Here is a 20,931-nt window from a genome sequence, read left to right as displayed (position 1 = left end):
GCAACATCTGAGCAGAGGAACACAACCCATAAGTTTTAGCAATATGGTGCCCGACTGCAGTCGATGATGTGGCACGCAACCATTGGTTAATGCATGCAACGTCTGAGCAGGGGAACATAACCATATTGTCAGGGACCCCTTGAAAGTTCTTTGAGCCCCTCAGAAATCCTATAGGCCCCTTGGTTCATCACTGATATAAAAGACTTGCAGAATTTCCTAAAGAAGAAGTGAAGTTCCTTCTGGAAAAATAAAGTTATTCTATTCTATAGCCTAATGTTTAGCCTACCTGCTCTGCCATACCTGGGGTCGTTCCATATGCTTTCAATCACTTTCTGACTACACCCTTTTTGTATTTAAACGAAACCTTTCAAACATGCTCGCCCATAGTGGAAGTGGTCAGAAAGTGCCTTTTTGGACCTGAATGCCATAAATGACCCATTTTGCGAACCCACCCTACCATAAGACGTCCAACTCTTCTTCTCTGAAAAATACTGATATCATTTGAAAGCTTATTAAACAGGGTTGTCAAACTATTCTATGACTTCTAGAAAAAAAAGTTAATACATTTCTTTCAATTTTTAATGTCAATTATATAAAAAAAATCTCATTTTCACAAACGTTGTAGCTTAGACCCTATTTTACATCATCTGAAGTATTTGTGTTGTGCCCATCATAAGTTGAGACATACTCTTGAGTACAGGGTGGGTGTCATTTCGATCATAGAAATAGAATGTATAGAATGGACCTATCCCTTCAGAACACTGCAATTTAGCTGGTACACCATTGACATTTAAATTGAATTCAAACTTTAACTTTCAACAGAGAGGAAGAGGCGAAGAAAAAGGGTTTACTCTGCCCAAAATCTTTCCACAAAAATAAGACCACAAAGTGAAGGATTTTTGTATTGCAGTAAATGAGAGTATCGAATTTTGTCAACAAAAAAATGGAACTGCTCATTTGCTACGTCAGGCTTATTTGATAAAAAAAAAGTTTTTTGTAATGGTTAGGTTTTTATGAGTGCACTGATATAAGTGGACGCAGGTGGCATTTCAGCAACTTTGGAAAAAAACTACTTTACAGCTGTATATCGGAGTTCCGCCTACTCCCGCCTGCCTTCCATCTTTGAGGACATGTATTTAAATTGCTAGAGCGGTCACTCGACTATCTTGTCAATATAATAGATCCTCTCTGCTTCCAATTACTACCAGTAAATTGGCCGCTAGTCCACCCACACAATTTCTGATAAAGCACACCTTACTTTTATTTTCTTGCATAAGTAAAAGCAGGAAATGCATCACCTATGCCTCTACTGCCATTAATTTCAATTAGACTGGTTCTGGATTTCTCCCTGACCAAGATGGCTGACATTTTGGCCCAATTATGGAATGTTGAAGGTTTATGACATAACCCCTTTAGTAGGGTTGGGCAGTACCCAGATTTTCATATCATACGCGTTTCTTTCATCCCAGGAGTTTTATGGTATAACTGGCTTAGTACACAAGGTGGCGCCAAAAAATTAAATAAGCCAATTGGGCCTCTATTACCAGAATGCTAATCAAATTTGCACAAGTAATTGCGAATTTCCATGGAGGCTGCTAGCTAAATATGCTAACGAGCGCAAACGAAAATGAACGAATTGCAAAGACAGGCAATCCAGCTCATAAAGTTATACATGTGGTAGGAGCTTACCGAACGTCATTTTTGGTGAGTTTGGACATTTACACGCGAATGTATTGACTAAAGAACAGTACTGACTCTGGAGCAGCATGTGTACTTTCGTTCACTTGCTTAGATCAGTAAAGTTAAACTTGGGGGTTTAAAAATATAAAACACATAAGCTGCGTTTTAAGCATAAGCTTGCTGCGTTTTGTAAACGCCGATGTAAAATACTTCTTATTGTAATTTCTGCTCGGCATCAGATTCAATTTGTGCTTCAGTTCACAAGCGGGTATTCTATCAGTGTTCTGACTGATTTGTAGATACTTTTCTCTGTTACTTTTCTCCGTGAAGCCAGCCTAATTTTCTCCAGTAAAATGCAAGATTAACTTTAAGTAAAACATAAGGAAATGTAGCTGGCTACATTATTTCTATGATTAACATTAAAAATAGGATGGCCATGCATCGTTTTTGCCAAAAAATACCTTGCTTTTTCATTGTAAGCTCATTTACTTGTGTGGCTGCCAGCCAAATAGCGTTACACTTCTGTTGTCATCTGATGAAAATGAAGCCATTTTCTGCCGAATGTGTTGCACTAATGTATTTTCTGTGAAGGAAAACTATAGTTGCACGTCCCTGATACACTATTGAAGCAACAAACAAAAAAACACTTGTTTATAATTTAAAACGCAACCGCTGTCAATACACATCGGGATTTACCTGCCTCCGCTTTCTCTCTTTGTGCTATTTACAAACACACACTTGACTGGCTCAACTGTTCTGGGGAAATAAGGTAAGCTTCATAATGTAAAATAATGTGACAGGTGAAATTAAGAACGTGATCTGCTTCACCTTATGTATTGCACAAGTTGACTGCAGGTATTTACTTAAAGTAGCTACAAATAACAATTTATTGAAAAACGTAAAATAAATAGTTTCAAAGGTGTTGACGATATTGAAAAACCATCCAGTGATTTTTTTCTAAATACGGTAAATTGTATACGCTAGGGTATACCGTCCAAGCCTATACCCTAACGTAACATATCATACTTATGAGTGTTTCGGATTTAGATTTACTATGTGAAAAATCCATGAGACCAGGCTAGGCATCCCTGGACTGCATTGTCATTCTCAACCTGAATTGCATAACAATTCATGATATCCTCCTCTCTCAACCACTCTAAACTTGGATATATGTATAAACACATTTCCAGTGAAGTAAATGAGCCTGAGCTCTGGGATACAACTTTTCGCAGAATGACAGGCTACCTTGCACGGAGCAGCTTAGTCCAGCCCTTTTCTTTCCCCAGTTTGCCGCATTAGAATCGAGTTCCGAGCAAGACCCAACATTATCTTGGGCCGCTCTGTAGTGTAGCCGGCTCTCCTCCGCACTCGCGTTTCAACAACAACAACAACAGCAGCAGCAGCAAACAGCCTCAAGCCTGTCTCTGACTATTGAAGCAACAGAAATAGTGGTAAACGGAGAAAAATGCGGTGAGGCAGAAAAAGAGAGACAACTGGAGTATTTTATCGGGAGGTACGTGGGGATATCAAGGTGGGTGGTTGATTGCGTTGCAATAGCCTACGGTGTTGGCCTGATTCCAGCAGCCCGCACGGCGATATTGTTTTATGCAGGGGTAGACGCTAATAGCATGTGCATTTCTGTGTCTTGTTATTGCATATCCCTCTCTATCTTATAGCCTAGCTTCGTACAGAACCGAGTTCTGTACGTCATATCAGGGTTTCTTTCATTCAGAATCTGCTCTCTAATGTGTCTACACATGTTCAGAGTTTTACTGTAGCCTTATTGCCATGCCTAACAATTAGACACTTGTATTCAGCAGGCATTTCTTCTGCAAGACCACACACACCAGTGGATAAACCTAAGCGTCTGCCTTTCCATTGATCAGGCAACCTATTAATTCCACATGAAACCTAGGGGGGATTGTCAGGTTCTCTTTCCATCACCTACTTGTATGATTAATCTAATGCTACACTGGACATGATGATAGTGAACATCCTGCAGGGATATGCACATCCCAGCAGTCATCCCTGTGCTCAATTAGCTTGCAGCATTTTATGTATGGGTCATTGCCCTGGATCACTTGTCAACAAACATGGTTTGCCACTGTAGTCAGAGGGTACCCTCTCTATTAAAGGAGAATTTAGAATTTAGCAGTGTTAGCCATACTTGTGTTAAAAGATTTGTGGACTGAGCATTCGCTGTACTTCTAGGTGTATTACTCCCTGTCCACTCTGCGGCGGACCCAAGAGAGAGCACCAGAGGGGAGAGCGAGGGGCGCTGGGACACATAGTCACGTTGCTTCCAGTCTGCACCTGCTGCATCATGGGTAACGTCGCTGGCAAGGACGACCATGGCCCTACAGGTTCCCTACATGCACACTCACTCACTCACTCACTCACTCACTCACTCACTCACTCACTCACTCACTCATTGTCACATGTCATTATATTAAACTCTGACAGTAACTCTGATTAGAACCTTCTCTTCCTGTTTCCCATGTTTCTACAATATTTCCTTTCAAGCTGTTTGTACTCCTACACAATTTGTTCATTATCTTTATGCCTCCCCTTCTCGATCTGTCTACCTGTGATTCTCTATTGTAGCATTGCTGACTTCTTTTTCTGACATACACACACACTTCCTCCCCTAAACACCTGTTTAAATCCCTGGCCGTTCCTATCCTTTATCTTTTTTCAGTAGGCTGGAAACCGACTCAGACTGGGGTGGGAATAGCTCCCTGGATACTGTGTGCCCACCGCCAGGCACATGCAATACATCAGGCCGTGCTAGCTGAATGATGGGTCTGCAGAATTCTGCTGCCCAACACAACGACAGGGAGGGGGAACATGAGACGCTAGAGGCTTAGGGACCTGTGTGTGTGACTATGCAGTAGAGTATGAAATAGTGGATGTGTTTCGAATGTAAATCAATTGACTACAAGCAGCAAGAGATGCGGCGTCTAGATTCAGTGAGGGAGTAAGTCTCTAGATATGGCCACTTGGGAAATGAGTGTATGTTAATGTACCAACGCATTGGCATGACAGGCTCTGCAGTGTCTATCAGCCTACCAAGGACTGTGTGAGAGAGAGGAAGGGCATTGACTGTTTATATATGCATATTCTGCATCAAAGTGCAGGCATCCTGCTATAGCCACACCCAACTCTGGTCTCCTTCTGTGTAGTTTTTATAGACTAGAAAATAGCTTAGGACAGCAGTTCTGTCTCTCTCTCTCGCGCTCTCTCTCTCTTTTCTGCTCTTCCCTCCTCTCTCCTTTCTCATATTTCTTTAATCTCCCCCTCTCCACTCTCTCCCACTCTCCACCCTCTCTCTCTTTCCAGGGTCTCATTTAGATCTGTTCCACACTCCTCCCTCCTCCCCCTCTGATTCTGACCTGGCTGCAGCTCTGGCCTTGGCTCCAGCCGCAGCTCAGCTGCTGCAGCAGGGGACACCGTCCTCTGGGGCCACCGGAGGCATCGTCTGCCAGGGCGGAGCTTCCCCCTCCACCAACTCCAATTGGAGCCACACGCTGTCCGTCCCGCCAGAATGGGCCGTGATTAGCCTAGAGAGCGGTGCATCGACGCAGGGAACGGGGGTGGAAATGGACCGTGGAAGGCGAACGGTGAGGTGCTCCAGCAGCCACAACAACCACAGCAGCAGCCCTGTGTCCCAAGGCCAGGGGCCTCCGTCAGATCGTAGCCCTTTGAAGCAGAGCTTGCAGGACCGGGACAGTGGACTAGAGCCCCAGGCAGGGCCGGAGCGGGCTAGGGAGGAGATGGCACTGGCTCTGCTGAACCTGCTGGAACATCACAGGTCCACACTGGGGCTCAGTCCCGGCCTGGACGCACCAGCAGGAGCAGCCGGTAAGGTCTCAACATCTGCATGGCCGTAGTAACACAATCGTTGTAACCCAATTGTTTTTCTTGACAGGGTGCATACATGTCCTTATAGTACATGTGTCTTGATCTGAGTGTTGTGTGTGTGTGTGTCAGAGTTGCTGAGGCGGTTGATGGTGGAGAGAGAGGTGCTGGTCGAGGAGGTGCGCAGCCTGAAGGACACACTGAGGGTGAGTCAGACGCTCCTCCCTTCTCTTCCCCACTGCATTCCCTCCGTCTCTCCCTCAGCACTGCAGACACAAAATCGTTTCAAGACCAAACACACACACATAGACACAAATATATCCCTATTACTTTGAAGTGGATTGCGTTTTCCCTTCTCTACCCAGTGTTGTGCTCTGTCAGCTGTTTTAGGGCTCGACTAAATCAGTATCGCGGAAGATCCGCGGTATAGCGCTATTGAAATTTGAAGGTGATTTCCGATTGAGCCAACATATGCAGCGTTTACTGTGAATGCAGTCTCTGCGAACGTGGAAACGTTGCCTTTAAGAGTCGATAGACTCACCCGTGTGTCAATCTAAGTAACATAATAAATAAATCCCCATCAAAATCTGGCAGTTTAAGCTAGAGATATCCGTTTTCGTTGCATGGACTGCATCTCAATCCACCACATCCGCCTATGTCGGCCTTGCGCATCTGCGGTGGAAGGTGGCCGAGCTACAGTGGTGTTTGTCAGACCATGAGACATCCTGAAAATATTTCTTCTCACGACCTACAAACAGTTATAACCTGTCTATGGAAAGGGGAGACTCTCACGAACACGATGTTCTCCGTTTTGCTCTACGACCGCCACAAAGGACTCGTCTGAAGGTAACGTATACAAATGAGTGGAAGCATGGAGGTAGTTTTGTGCCAACGGCTTAGACTTTTGGAGGTTAAAGTTCAATCACCCTATACATATCTTCCGCAATACGATTTAACCTGTTGGGGATAGGGGGCAGTATTTGCACGGCCGGATAAAAAACGTACCCGATTTTAATCTGGTTACTACTCCTGCCCAGTAACTAGAATATGCAGATAATTGTTTGATTTGGATAGAAAACACTCTAAAGTTTCTAAAACTGTTTGAATGGTGTCTGTGAGTATAACAGAACTCATTTCGCAGGCCAAAACCTGAGAAGATTCCAAACAGGAAGCGCTCTCTCTGACTATTTCTTGGCCTTCTTGATCATCTCTATCCAAAACAGGGGATCTCTGGCATAACGTGACATTTTCTAACGCTCCCATAGGCTCTCGGAAGGCGCCAGAACGTTGAATCATGACTTTGCAGGCCATGGCTAAAAAACAGTAGCGCATTTGGATAGTGGTCGATCTGAGAACAAGGAGACTGGGGCGCGCGTGCACGAGTCGACTCCATGTTTTCATTTTCAGTCTTTGAACGAAAACAACGACTCCCGGTCGGAATATTATCGCTTTTTTACGAGAAAAATCGCATAAAAATTGACTTTAAACAGCGTTTGACATGCTTCGAAGTACGGTAATGGAATATTTAAAAAAAAAAATTGTCACGAAACGCGCTGGGCGCTTCACCCTTGTTTACCCTTCGGATAGTGTCTTGAACGCACAAACAAAACGCCGTTATTTGGATATAACTATGGATTGTTTGGAACCAAACCAATATTTGTTATTGAAGTAGAAGTCCTGGGAGTGCATTCTGACGAAGAGCAGCAAAGGTAATCCAATTTTTCTTATAGTAAATCTGAGTTTCGTGAGTACCAAACTTGGTGGGTGTCAAATTAGCTAGCCTGTGATGGCCGGGCAATCTACTCAGAATATTGCAAAATGTGCTTTCACCGAAAAGCTATTTTAAAATCGGACATAGCGATTGCATAAAGGAGTTCTGTATCTATAATTCTTAAAATAATTGTTATGTTTTTTGTGAACATTTATCGTGAGTAATTTAGTAAATTCACCGGAAGTGTTCGGTGGGAATGCTAGTCACATGCTAGCACTGCTAAGAAAGCTGTTTTTTGATATGAACTTGATTGAACAAAACATGCATATATTGTATAACATAATGTCCTAGGAGTGTCATCTGATGAAGATCATCAAAGGTTAGTGCTGCATTTAGCTGTGGTTTTGGTTTTTGTGACATTATATGCTAGCTTGAAAAATTGCTGTCTGATTATTTCTGGCTGGGTACTCTGCTGACATAATCTAATGTTTTGCTTTCGTTGTAAAGCCTTTTTGAAATCGGACAGTGTGGTTAGATTAACGAGAGTCTTGTGTTTTAAAATGGTGTAAAATAGTCATATGTTAGAGAAATTGAAGTAATAGCATTTCTAAGGTATTTGAATATCCCGCCACGGGATTCCACTGGCTGTTGAGTAGGTGGGACGCAAGCGTCCCACCTAGCCCATAGAGGTTAATCAAGCCCTAAGACTTGGGATTTAATTCCAGCGGTAAGTAAGGCAAATGTTCAGGCAAGTCACAGTGTTTGTGGAAGGCAGGGTTTCTCAATATGTGTGCTGACCTAAGCAACCTTTATCAGTGGTTCAAAAATGTGACCTGGCTTTGACTTTTTTCTAGAAGGGTTCTGTTTGAGAATATCACAGTCGGCCTCCACCATCTGCAAACACGGTGCAACAACTACTGTGAACGAGCCAGTGATAAGCAGTGGGATGGTCCTGACATACAGTATGGGAGGTTGTCCCTCTCTCTAGATTACTGTGACTAACTGTACACAGGGAACATTGCAATGATTCCTGGCATACTTTGTTGAAATGCTCACCTGAATTAACTCTTCTTTTGACCAATGCAAAATCCCTGTTTTCGACATGTTTACTGTAGACTGTATCAACAACACTATTGATTTTCTGCTACATGTGGCAGCGAGCTTGTCTGTCAGCTGGCCTAGATGTAAAATGATACCACCTTTACTTCTCACCTTTTGCGTTCCCCTGCCTCTTCTATATGACCCACCCATGATATTAAAGATATGAAATATAAACTGAGTGTACAAAACATTAGGAACACCTGCTCTTTCCATGACAGACTGACCAGTTGAATCCAGGTGAAAGCTGTGATCCCTTATTGATGTCACTTGTTAAATCCACGTCAATCAGTGTAGATGAAGAGGAGGAGACGGGTTAAAGGTTTTTTTAAGCCTCGACAATTGAGACATGGATTGTGTATGTGTGCCATTCAGAGGGTGAATGGGCAAGACAAATAATTTAAGTGCCTTTGAACGGGGTGTGGAAGTAGGCGCCAGGCGCACCGGTTTGAGTGTGAACTGCAGGTCTGCTTGGTTTTTCACACTCAACAGTTTCCTGTGTGTATCAAGAATGGTCCACCACCCAAATGACATCCAGCCAGCTTGACACAACTGTGGGAAGCATTGAGGTCAACATGGGCCAGCATCCCTGTGGAACGCTTTCGACTCTTTGTGGAGTCCATGCCTTGACGAATTTGGGCTGTTCTGAGGGCAAAAGGGGGTGCAACTCAATATTAGGAAGGTATTCGTAATGTTTTGTACACTGTATTTCCTGATACAATGAGTCAACTCACTCTTATGTTCTCCGCACAAATGTATGGCTCTAGTTTGAGTGTACAGAATATTTAAGTCTGTATCCCTCTCTCTCTGTCTCTCTCAATCTGTCTGGTGATCTCAATCTCTGATGGAGATGGATGGACTTTGAATTGTGTCTTTACGTCAATTAATATTTCTCTCTGTCGCTCTCTGGCAGACTGAGCGAGCTGAGTGGCACCAGTTCCAGTGCGATCTGCAGGTGGCGGTGTCTGTGGCCGACCGGCTGCGCGTGGAGGCGGAGGAGACTCTGGGCACGCTCAGAGAGAGCCACGGGGAACTGGAGGGCCAGCTGGCCCAGGCCCACTGCAGACAGCAGGACACAGACAGGGAACTGGAGAGCCTGAGTGCTGAACACAGAGAGGCCTGTCACAGACTGTCTGCTCTCACCCTGGAGCACCAACGTACCATGGCTGAGCTGGACACACTGAGACACATGCAGACAGAGAGAGGGAAGGACTCACACAGTCACAGAGAGATGGAGGGAAGAGACACGGAAGAGAGGCCGGCTGGTGAAGACACTGGTGAAGACATAAATGCGGTGGAGGCGCTGGATGGGGAGAAAAGAGAGGATTCCAAAAGGGAAGTGGAAGGAGGGAAAATAATAACTAGTGAGGGAGTAGATGTTAAGATGGGAGGGCAGTCTCCTGAGGAGCTTGTTAGTGGAGGGGAGAACCTGCTCAAAGGGAAGGGGGTGGCGGAGACGTACCTACGGAATTTGGTAGCAGCTGGAGAGAAGAAGGGGTGCGGCTTAAGAGATCCACGGAGGATCGTGATGATGTCAGAGCGTTCCAGGTGAGGGCCTCATCATGCCTGTATGATGCACTAGCACAGTGGTCACCAACCGGTCGACCGCCAAGGCCTTCCCAGTTGATCACCAAACGTTTAAACCCAACGATAAAGCCTTGCATTCCTATTTAAAAAAAATAAATAAAGTATTAGTTTTGCACTGTTGGTAGTAGATGCACTTGATTCAGGAGCCATAGCGCCGAGAATGCAAAGTGTTCCCATTTTGAACCATTTCATGTGTCTGAAGGTAGAACACCGCCTACCTGGCAGGCCCAGAGAACAAAAAAAAGTGTACTTATAGTCCTAATGCTGGCCAGTCAGCTCAGATCAGTGTCTGCACAGTTTCTTTGCGCCATAGACTGTAAAAAGAAGCATCGAACGCACACCAAAGTTAATAATGTGAGATTTCAAAACTTTTATAACCATGACTAGAGAGAGACTCTTTGCTGTATTCATTATAAGTAAGTTCATGTTTTAAGTTGTTATTCAGCTCTGTCAACACTTTGTTTAGAAGAGAGGAGGGATGGTGAGTCAGACTGACCATGAGATGCAGGCCATCAGTCCAGTAAATAAAATGAAAAAGCTAATTGGTCACTCCGCTGTGCCTCACAAATAATACAACAAATGATCTATTACCACTACCAATGTGATCATATACCTAACATTTTTAAAATAGAATTTCAAAATTGTCTGAGAAGAACAACATTGGCAGGGCAATTCAAGCATAGCCAGTATGCAGTGATAATGAATTGTGCCATTATCTTACTGCACACATGTCATTGCTACAGAACTGATTTTAATTGGTTAATGTTGCATAGGCTTACATTTTAAGTCATGTTATATACAGCTGAAGTTGGAAGTTTACATACACTTAGGTTGGAGTCATTAAAACAAGTTTTTCAACCACTCCACAAATTTCTTGTTAACAAACTATAGTTTTGGCAAGTCGGTTAGGACATCTACTTTGTGCATGACACAAGTAGTTTTTCCAACAATTGTTTACAGACAGATTATTTCACTTATAATTAATTCACTGTATCACAATTCCAGTGGGTCAGAAGTTTACATACACTAAGTTGACTGTGGCTTTTAAACAGCTTGGAAAATTCCAGAAAATTATGTGTTGGCTTTAGAAGCTTCTGATAGGCTAATTGACATCATTTGAATCAATTGGAGGTTTACCTGTGGATGTATTTCAAGGCCTACCTTCAAACTCAGTGCCTCTTTGCTTGACATCATGAGAAAATCAAAAGAAATCAGCCAAGACTTCAGAAAAAAATTGTAGACCTCCACAAGTCTAGTTCATCCTTGGGAGCAACTTCCAAACGCCTGAAGGTACAATGTTCATCTGTACAAACAATAGTACGCAAATATAAACACCATGGGACCATGCAGCCGTCATACCGCTCAGGAAGGAGATGCGTTCTGTCTCCTAGAGATGAACGTACTTTGGTGTGAAAAGTGTAAATCAATCCCAGAACAACGGCAAAGGACCTTGTGAAGATGCTGGAGGAAACCGGTACACAAGTATCTATATCCACAGTAAAACGAGTCCTATATCGACATAACCTGAAAGGCCGTTCAGCAAGGAAGAAGACACTGCTCCAAAACGTCATAAAAAAGCCAGACTACGGTTTGCAACTGAACATGGGGACAAAGAATATACTTTTTGGAATGTCCTCTGGTCTGATGAAACAAAAATAGTACTGTTTGGCCATAATGACCATCGTTATGTTTGGAGGAAAAAGGGGGATGCTTACAAGCCGAAGAACACCATCCCAACCGTGAAGCACGGGGGGTGGCAGCATCATGTTGTGGGGGTGCATTGCTGCAGGAGGGACTGGTGCACTAAAGAAAATAGATGGCATCATGAGGAAAGAAAATGATGTGGATATATTGAAGCAACATCTCAAGACATAAGTCAGGAAGTTAAAGCTTGGTCGCAAATGGGTCTTCCAAATGGACGATCACCCCAAGCATACTTCCAAAGTTGTGGCAAAATGGCTTAAGGACAACAAAGACAAGGTATTGGAGTGGTCATCACAAAGCCCTGACCTCAATCCTATAGAAACAATGTTGGGCAAAACTGAAAAAGCGTGTGCGAGCAAGGAGGCCTACAAGCCTGACTCAGTTACACCAGCTCTATCAGGAGGAATGGGCCAAAATTCACCCAACTTATTGTGGGAAGCTTGTGGAAGGCTACCCAAAACGTTTGACCCAAGTTAAACAATTTAAAGGCAAAGCCAAATACTAATTGAGTATATGTAAACTTCTGACCCACTGGGAATGTGATGAAAGAAATAACAGCTGAAATAAATCATTCTCTCTACTATTTTGACATTCTTAGGATCACCACTTGATTTTAACTGACCTAAAACAGGGAGTTTTTACTAGGATTAAATGTCAGGAATTGTGAAAAACTGACTTTAAATGTACTTGGCTAAGGTGTATGTAAACTTCCGACTTAAACTATATTTATTTTATCTGAGTGGTAGATCTCAACTTTTTGGACTCAGAAAATGATCTTGACTCAAAGGTTGGTGACCGCTGCACCAGCAATTTGGGGGTTGAGAATCTGTTTGTTGTTGTCTGGAGCCTGTCACTTTGACACAACTATTATTTTTGAAAGCAGTCTAATATTTGATGAAAGATAGCCTGTGTCTCTGTAGGAGCGAGGGTTGACCTCTGCGCAAGGCCATGCTATGTAGACACAAGTGTTCTACATTTATCTGTTGCAACTAAGTTCTATCTTATCTGTTCCAGGAGCCTCTCTCGTCTTCACCTGCCCACGGACTCTCTCCCTGCACAGAAGGATAGCTCCCAGACCACCACTAGTACAACACTGCCTCTATGCAAGGTAATGCTTATATTCAACCAACAATTTTGTTTTTGGGAGTATCTAAACTCTTTGCAATGGTTTCCCTGTGGCTCAGTTGGTAGAGCATGGTGTTTGCAATGCCAGCATGGTGTGTGCAACGCCAGGGTTGTGGGTTCGATTCCCACGGGGGGCCAGTCCAAAAAAAAAAAACATTTGCATGAAATGTATGTATTCACTACTGTAAGTCGCTCTGGATAAGAGCGTCTGCTAAATGACTAAAATGTAAATGTAATGTAAATGGTTTCAAATCTCATGTTTTTTGTCACATGCACCGAATACAACGGGTGTAGACTTTACCGTGAAATGTTTGCTTTCGAGCCCTTTCCAATGATGCAGAGTAATATATAATAAATAAATTGGTAACACAAGGATGAAAAATACAAAAATGAAGCTACATACAGGGAGTACCAGATCAATGTGCAGGGGTACAAGGTATACAGTGCACTCGGGAAAGTATTCAGACCTCTTGACTTTCTCCACATTTTGTTATGTTACACCCTTATTCTAAAATGGATTAAATAACAAAATGTTCTCATTAATCTACACACAATACCCCATAATGACGAAGCGAAAACAGGTTTTAAAATTTCTCACATTTATTACAAATAAAAAAAACATACCTTATTTACAGTCCCTTTGCTATGAGACTCATGTGCATCTGTTTCCATTGATAATCCTTGATGTTTTGACAACTTGATTGGCGTCTACCTGTGGTAAATTCAATTGATTGGACATTATTTGGAAAGGCACACACCTATCTGTATAAGGTCCCACAGTTGACAGTGCATGTCAGAGAGAAAACCAAGCCATGAGGTCAAAGTAATTGTCCATAGAGCTGCGAGACAGGATTGTGTCAAGGCACAGATCTGGGGAAGGGTACCAAAACATTTCTGCAGCATTGAAGGTCCCCAAGAACACAGTGGCCTCCATCATTCCTAAATGGAAGAAGTTTGGAACCACCAAGACTCTTCCTAGAGCTGGCCGGCCGGCCAAACTGAGCAATCGGGCGAGAAGGGCCTTTGTCAGGGAGGTGACCAAGAACCCGATGGTCACTCTGACAGAGCTCCAGAGTTCCTCTGTGGAGATGGGAGAACCTTCCAGAAGGATAACCATCTCTGCAGCACTCCACCAATCAGGCCTTTATGGTAGTGGCCAGACGGAAACCACTCATCAGTTAAAGGCACATGACAGCCTGCTTGGAGTTTGCCAAAAGGCACGTAAAGGACTCTCACCATGCGAAACAATGAAACCAGTCTGATGAAACCAAGATTGAACTCTTTGGCCTTAATGCCAAGAGTCATGTCTGGAGGAAACCTGGCACCAATCCCTATGGTGAAGCATGGTGGTGGCAGCATCATGCTGTGGGGATGTTTTTCAGCGGCAGGGACTGGGAGACTAGTAAGGATAGAGGGAAAGATGAACAGAGCAAAGTACAGAGAGATCCTTGATGAAAACCTGCTCCAGACTGCTCAGGACCTCAGAATGGGGCAAAGGTTCACCTTCCAACAGGACAACTACCTTAAGCACACAGACAAGACAACGCAGGAGTGGCTTCGGGACAAGTCTCTGAATGTCCTTGAGTAGTCCAGCCAGAGCCTGGACTTGAACCCAATCGAACATCTCTGGAGTGACCTGAAAATAGCTGTGCAGCAATGCTCCCCATCCAACCTGACAGAGCGTGAGAGGATCTGCAGAGAGAGAATGGGAGAAACTCTGCAAATACAGGTGTGCCAAGCTTGTAACATCATACCCAAGAAGACTCAAGGCTGTAATTGCTGCCAAAGGTGCTTCAACAAAGTACTGAGTGAAGGGTCTGAATACTCATGTAAAAGTCCTATTTCAGTTTATTTTTAATACAGTTGCAAAAAAAAAAAATACTTTTTGCATTGTCATTATGGGATATTGTGGTTAGATTGATGAGAAGAAAACAATTTCATCCATTTTAGAATAAGGTGGGAACGTAACAAAATGTGAAAGGGGTCTGAATACTTTCCAAATGCACTGTATACAAATGTATTAAAACTGAAATATAATGTTTACGCTGTATACAGTGTTCAGACTAGAGGTCGATCGATTAATCGGAATGGCCAATTAATTAGGGCCGATTTCAAGTTTTCATAACAATCGGAAATTGGTATTTTTGGACGACGATTTTTATTTTTAAATTTAACATTTTTATTTTTTAGACTATTTATTTCTTATTAATTTTTTTTTACCTTTTATTTAACTAGGCAAGTCAGTTAAGAACACATTCTGATTATCAATGACGGCCTAGGAACGGTGGGTTAACTGCCTTGTTCAAGGGCAGAACGACAGATTTTTACCTTGTCAGCTCGGGGATTCAATTTTGCAACCTTACGATTAACTAGTCCAATGCTCTAACCACCTGCTTTACATTGCACTCCACGAGGAGCCTGCCTGTTACGCGAATGCAGTAAGATGCCAAGGTAAGTTGCTAGCTAGCATTAAACTTATCTTATAAAAAACAATCATAATCACTAATTAACTACACGTGGTTGATATTACTAGTTTATCTAGCCTGTCCTGCGTTGCATATAATCGCTTAGGTACACGTTGCTCCAACCATAAAAAACATCAATACCTTTCTTAAAATCAATACACAAGTATATATTTTTAAACCTGCATATTTAGTTAATATTGCCTGCTAACCTGAATTTATTTTAACTAGGGAAAATGTGTCGCTTCTCTTGCAAACAGAGTCAGGGTATATGCAGCAGTTTGGGCCGCCTGGCTCGTTGCAAACTGTGAAGTCTGTTTCTTCCTAACAAAGACAGCCGACTTCGCCAAACGGGATGATTTAACAAAAGCGCATTTGCGAAAAAAGCACAATCGTTGCACGACTGTACCTAACCATAAACATCAATGTCTTTCTTAAAATCAATACACAGAAGTATATATTTTTAAACCTGCATATTTAGCTAAACGAAATCCAGGTTAGCAGGCAATATTAACCAGGTAAAATTGTGTCATTTTGTGTTCATTGCACGCAGAGTCAGGGTATATGCAACAGTTTGGGCCGCCTGGCTCGTTGCGAACTAATTTGCCAGAATTGTACATAATTATGACATAACATTGAAGGTTGTGCAATGTAACAGGAATATTTAGACTTAGATATGCCACCCGTTAGATAAAATACGGAACGGTTCCATATTTCACTGAAAAAATAAACGTTTTGTTTTCGAGATGATAGTTTCCGGATTCGACCATATTAATGACCAAAGGCTCGTATTTCTGTGTGTTATAATTAAGTCTATGATTTGCTAGAGCAGTCTGACTGAGCGGTGGTAGGCAGCAGCAGGCTAGTAAGCATTCATTCAAACAGCACTTTCGTGCGTTTTGCCAGCAGCTCATTGCGCTGTTTATGACTTCAAGCCTATCAACTCCCAAGATTAGGCTGGTGTAACCGATGTGAAATGGCTAGCTAGTTAGAGGGTGCGCGCTAATAGCGTTTCAAACGTCACTCGCTCTGAGACTTGGAGTAGTTGTTCCCCTTGCTCTGCATGGATAACACTGCTTCGAGGGTGGCTGTTGTCGATGTGTTCCTGGTTCGAGCCCAGGTAGGAGCGAGGAGAGGGACGGAGCTATACTGTTACACTGGCAATACTAAAGTGCCTATAAGAACATCCAATAGTCAAAGGTATATGAAATACAAATCGTATAGAGAGAAATAGTCCTATAATTCCTATAGTAACTACAACCTAAAACTTTTTACCTGGGAATATTGAAGACAGCTTTCATATGTTCTCATGTTCTGAGCAAGGCACTTAAACGTTAGCTTTCTTACATGGCACATATTGCACTTTTACTTTCTTCTCCAACACTTTGTTTTTGCATTATTTAAACCAAATTGAACATGTTTCATTATTTACTTCAGGCTAAATTGATTTTATTGATGTATTATATTAAGTTAAAATAAGTGTTCATTCAGTATTGTTGTAATTGTCATTATTACAAATAAAGAAATAAAGAAATCGGTCGATTAATCGGTATCGGCAATTTCTGGTCCTCCAATAATCGGTATCGGCGCTGAAAAATCATAATCGGTCGACCTCTAGTTCAGACCCCTTGACTTTTTCTACATTTTGTTACGTTATAGCCTTATTCTAAAATAGATGAAATACTTTCTTTTATACAGCCCATATAAGGAAATCAAGCCATTTAAATAAATTCATTGGACCCTAATCTAATCTTAATTTGAAAAAAGTAGGGGCATGGATCAGACAACCTAGTCAATGTCTGGTGTGACCACCATTTTGCCTCATGAAGCACAACACATCTTCGCATAGAGTTGATTAGGCTTTTGATTGTGGCCTGTGGAATGTTATCCCACTCTTCAATAGCTGTACGAAGTTGCTGGATATTGACGGGAACTGGAACACGCTGTCGTACACGTCGATCCAGAGCATCCCAAACATGCTCAATGGATGACATATTCTGGTGAGTATGCAGGCCATGGAAGAACTTGGACATTTTCAGCTTCCAGGAATTGTGTACAGATCCTTGCGACGTGGGGCCGTACATTATCCTGCTGAAACATAAGGTGATGGTGGCGGATGAATGGCACGACAATGGCCCTCAGGATCTCGTCACGGTATCTCTGTGCATTCGAATTGACATTGATAAAATGCAATTGTTTTTGATTGTCTGTAGCTTATGTCTGCCCATACCATAACCACACCACCACCATGGGTCACTCTGTTCACAAAGTTGACATCAGCAAACCACTCGCCCACATGCTGCCATACATGCAGTCTGTCATCTGCCCGGTACAGTTGAAATCGGGATTTATTTGTGAAGAGCACACCTCCCAGCATTCCAATATCCAGCGAAGGTGAGCATTTGCCCACTTAAGTTGGTTATGATGCCGATCTGCAGTCAGTTGAGGATGACGGGCACACAGATGAGGTTCCCTGAGATGGCTTATGACAGTTTGTGCACAAATTCTTCGTTTGTGCAAACCCAGAGTTTCATCAGCTGTCTGGGTGGCTGGTCTCCGATGATCCCACAGGTGAAGAAGCCAGATGTGGCGGTCCTGGGCTGGTATGGTTACACGTGGTTTGCGGTTGTGAGGCCGGTTGGACGTACTGCCAAATTCTCTAAAACGACGTTAGAGGCTGCTTATGGTAGAGAACATTAAATTCTCTGGCAACAGCTTTGGTGGACAATCCTGCAGTCAGTGTGCCAATTGCACGCTCCCTCAACTTGAGACATCTGTGGCATTGTGTTGACACAACTGCACATTTTAAAGTGGCCTTTTATTGTCCCTGGCACAAGGTGCACCTGTGTAATACTGTTTAATCAGCTTATTGATATGCCCCACCTGTCAGGTAGATGAATTCTCTTGGCAAAGGAGAAATGCACATTTTGCGCACAATTTGAGAAAAATAAGCTTTTTGTGCGTCTGGACAATTTTCTGGGATTTCTTATTTCAGCTCATGAATCATGGGACCAACACTTGTTGCATTCATATTTTTTGTTCAGTGTATATATGAGTGTGTTTTTATAGTGCATAGTCTTAGCCTGGACTTGAAATTCAAGGGTCATTTTTTGACCAATTTGGAAACAGTCATGCATACTATAGCCACTACTCCTCTCTCTATCTCTTACCAGAAAGAAGAGCCAGCCAAAGGGAGAAGGATGGACCGCATACTGCAAACACAGGATACCTGGTCCAGCTTCTATACAAGTGTGTTCATTTCATCCACACATACATATACTTTGAGTTCAAACATAACTGTTTGTTTTTGAATGTGCATTTTGCTATATGTGTAAAGTTACTATGCTCTTGACTAATTGCTAACGTCTAGCAGAAAAACAGGAGGACGACCAGAACGCAGACCCACCGTCCTCGTTCAGGTGAATGGACAGGCCCTCTAAAGATACTCTAAAGAGCCCAAATAAAGCCTTCTACCTAGCTATGACTTTTATCTGTTATCCACCTTCCAGACCTCAGGATGGTTTCAGCATGCTGCTGCGACGTCATGGAGGCTCCAGGCGGAACTCACTCCTGCGCTGGTGTCAAAGCCGCACCCAGGGCTACAAGGTCAGAAATGTCAAAGAAAAGTACTATTCACATTTACCAAACCATTGGTCACCTTATCTGACCAATACAAGACAACCCTCTATTTTGGATTTTTTTTTATAGAATATTGAGATCACCAACTTCAGCAGCAGCTGGGAGGACGGTCTGGCTTTTTGTGCTGTGTACCACACCTATCTACCCACACACATCCCATACAGCAGTCTCAGCCCAGGAGACAAGGTAAGAGAAATGCATTCACATATACGACTCCATAGTTCACACAATATACGAAATGTTTTAATAACCCTATTCACACCTACATTTTATTGTTCTGTGCAGAGTGAGAACCTGGGCCTTGCCTTCCAGACAGGGGAAAGTGTAGGAATCACATCCACACTGGTGAGACCCAAATTTAAACATGCCATGAAAGTTGTTGGGAAAGAAACTGTATATTTTGTTATGTTTTAAAAGAGCTTGATTTGTGAGTAGAATGGTAGATGTCCTGTCACTGATGTCCAACTGTTCTTCTGAGTCTTGTCATGGTAATGCTTCTGTTGCCACTTTTTTATGTGAGTAGTGGTTGTCCTTGTAGAGCTGAGGGTACAGCTGGGTGTAAGCTTGTCTTTAACAGAGTGTTTTATTTGCTTGATAGACTGTGGAAGAGATGCTGAGACCAGGTGGGCCCGACTGGCAGAGGGTCCTGGGGTACGTTGAAAGCATGTTTCGTCACTTTGAGATGTGAGGTCATTTTCCTTCTGGCTTCCCTCCCAAACTCGACATCTAACTGGTCCGCCACCACCAGTCTGGTTCGTTTTCTTGCATCATGAACTGAATGGAGATAGCTGTTTGGCTGAATTGACTGACGCACCACTAGGAATTGTAGGACAACTGTTGGAAATTATTTCTACTTCAGCTTCACTCTCCGTGCGGACTCCTGCTGCCGCCATTGGTTGTAGGTGCACTGTGGATGGAAGGGAGGGTTTTAGGCTGAGAGCTGTTCTTTTGTTCAATTTCAATGTGATTGCACTGAATATGAGAAGCCATTGGAAATGAGAACACAAGGAGCACCATAAATGAGGAAATTGTGGATGTGACTATCTGAGGACTACAGTATATTCTAGACAAATTGCACCAGGAAAATTTCAGACTTCAAGACTTCACTTTGGGTGCCACTGTTCTGTGTTGCACTTATTCTGATGCCTTTTTATTTAAGCACTTTATCAACAATAGGAAATCAGTTTTTAACTGGAAGATTTTTATTTTATGGACACACTCTGCCATGTTTCACATTCTTTATCAGACTTTATTTGCTTAGAAATGTTGGGATATTTATGTAGCCATAAGTAGTATTCTAATGTCTATGAACCTCAACTCAAAGCACAAAGAGGAGCCAGACGACTTGAATGAGTTCATTTAGTGGCGCTGCATCACAACCGGGATCAACCAAGAGTGACTGCCTTTTGAGGAAATGTATATACTGAACTGTCTAATTAAGCAATAAGACCCGAGGGGGTGTGGTATGGCCAATATACCATGGCTAAGGGCTGTTCTTAGTCACGACGCAACGCGGAGTGCTAGGACACAGCCCTTAGCCGTGGTATATTGGCCATATATCACAAACCCCTGAGGGGCCTTATAGCTATTATAAGCTGGTTCCAAATGTAATTAGAGCAGTAAAAATAAATGTTTTGTCATACCCGTGGTATACTGTCTGATATACCACGGCTTTCAGCCAATCAGCATTCAGGGCTCGAACCACCCAGTTTATAATTAGTTATATTTTGAATCTACTATTGGTTTGAAAATATTTTTAAGTCAATGTTTTAAATGTAGAATGAAAACAAGTGCCATAGGGTGGACTAATGAACAGAGGGGCTTGTCTCCTGTTATGGGAATGGACTGTCTGTTGCTTCTATAAATCAGACAAAACCTCAATGTGGCCATATAAGGACAGAATCCTACAATGTTTGTCTTTGTGTGAAGGAGAGATGTGCAAAGTCTAAATTGAGGCGTGTGCCACTCCCTGAAGAGTTTTACTGTGAATGATAACAGAAACAGTTGCCAAAGCCTTACTGCAATAATAAAGTTTGTGTTCATCTGCTTGGTGTGTTACTATTTTCA

The 20,931-nt window shown here is 42.7% G+C and overlaps 1 protein-coding gene across 5 annotated transcripts; it reads left to right on the top strand.

The window, feature by feature from the left end:
• The first annotated feature begins 1,548 nt into the window (after positions 1-1,548).
• LOC106571627 (uncharacterized) lies at positions 1,549-20,911 on the top strand. 5 transcript variants are annotated; one of them, XM_014144924.3, is made up of 12 exons: positions 1,549-1,704; positions 3,892-4,043; positions 5,020-5,541; positions 5,671-5,744; positions 9,261-9,895; positions 12,653-12,746; positions 18,399-18,474; positions 18,596-18,644; positions 18,735-18,831; positions 18,934-19,050; positions 19,150-19,209; positions 19,463-20,911. In XM_014144924.3, the coding sequence occupies exons 2-12, from the start codon at positions 4,004-4,006 to the stop codon at positions 19,550-19,552; spliced, it is 1,854 nt and encodes a 617-aa protein (XP_014000399.1). In that variant the 5' UTR covers positions 1,549-1,704; positions 3,892-4,003; the 3' UTR covers positions 19,553-20,911. The 5 variants fall into 5 exon arrangements, with proteins under 5 accessions (XP_014000399.1, XP_014000401.1, XP_014000400.1 ...); XM_014144926.3 differs by lacking the exon at positions 1,549-1,704 and adding an exon at positions 2,223-2,449; XM_014144925.3 differs by lacking the exon at positions 1,549-1,704 and adding an exon at positions 2,743-3,193.
• The last annotated feature ends 20 nt before the right edge of the window (positions 20,912-20,931 follow it).

This window comes from Salmo salar, chromosome 15 (assembly GCF_965601325.2).
Source record: "Salmo salar chromosome 15, fSalSal1, whole genome shotgun sequence".
Classification (NCBI taxonomy): domain Eukaryota; kingdom Metazoa; phylum Chordata; class Actinopteri; order Salmoniformes; family Salmonidae; genus Salmo; species Salmo salar.
The sequence above is the reverse complement of the archived record's forward strand: the minus strand, read 5'-3'. Positions and strand labels throughout refer to the sequence as shown.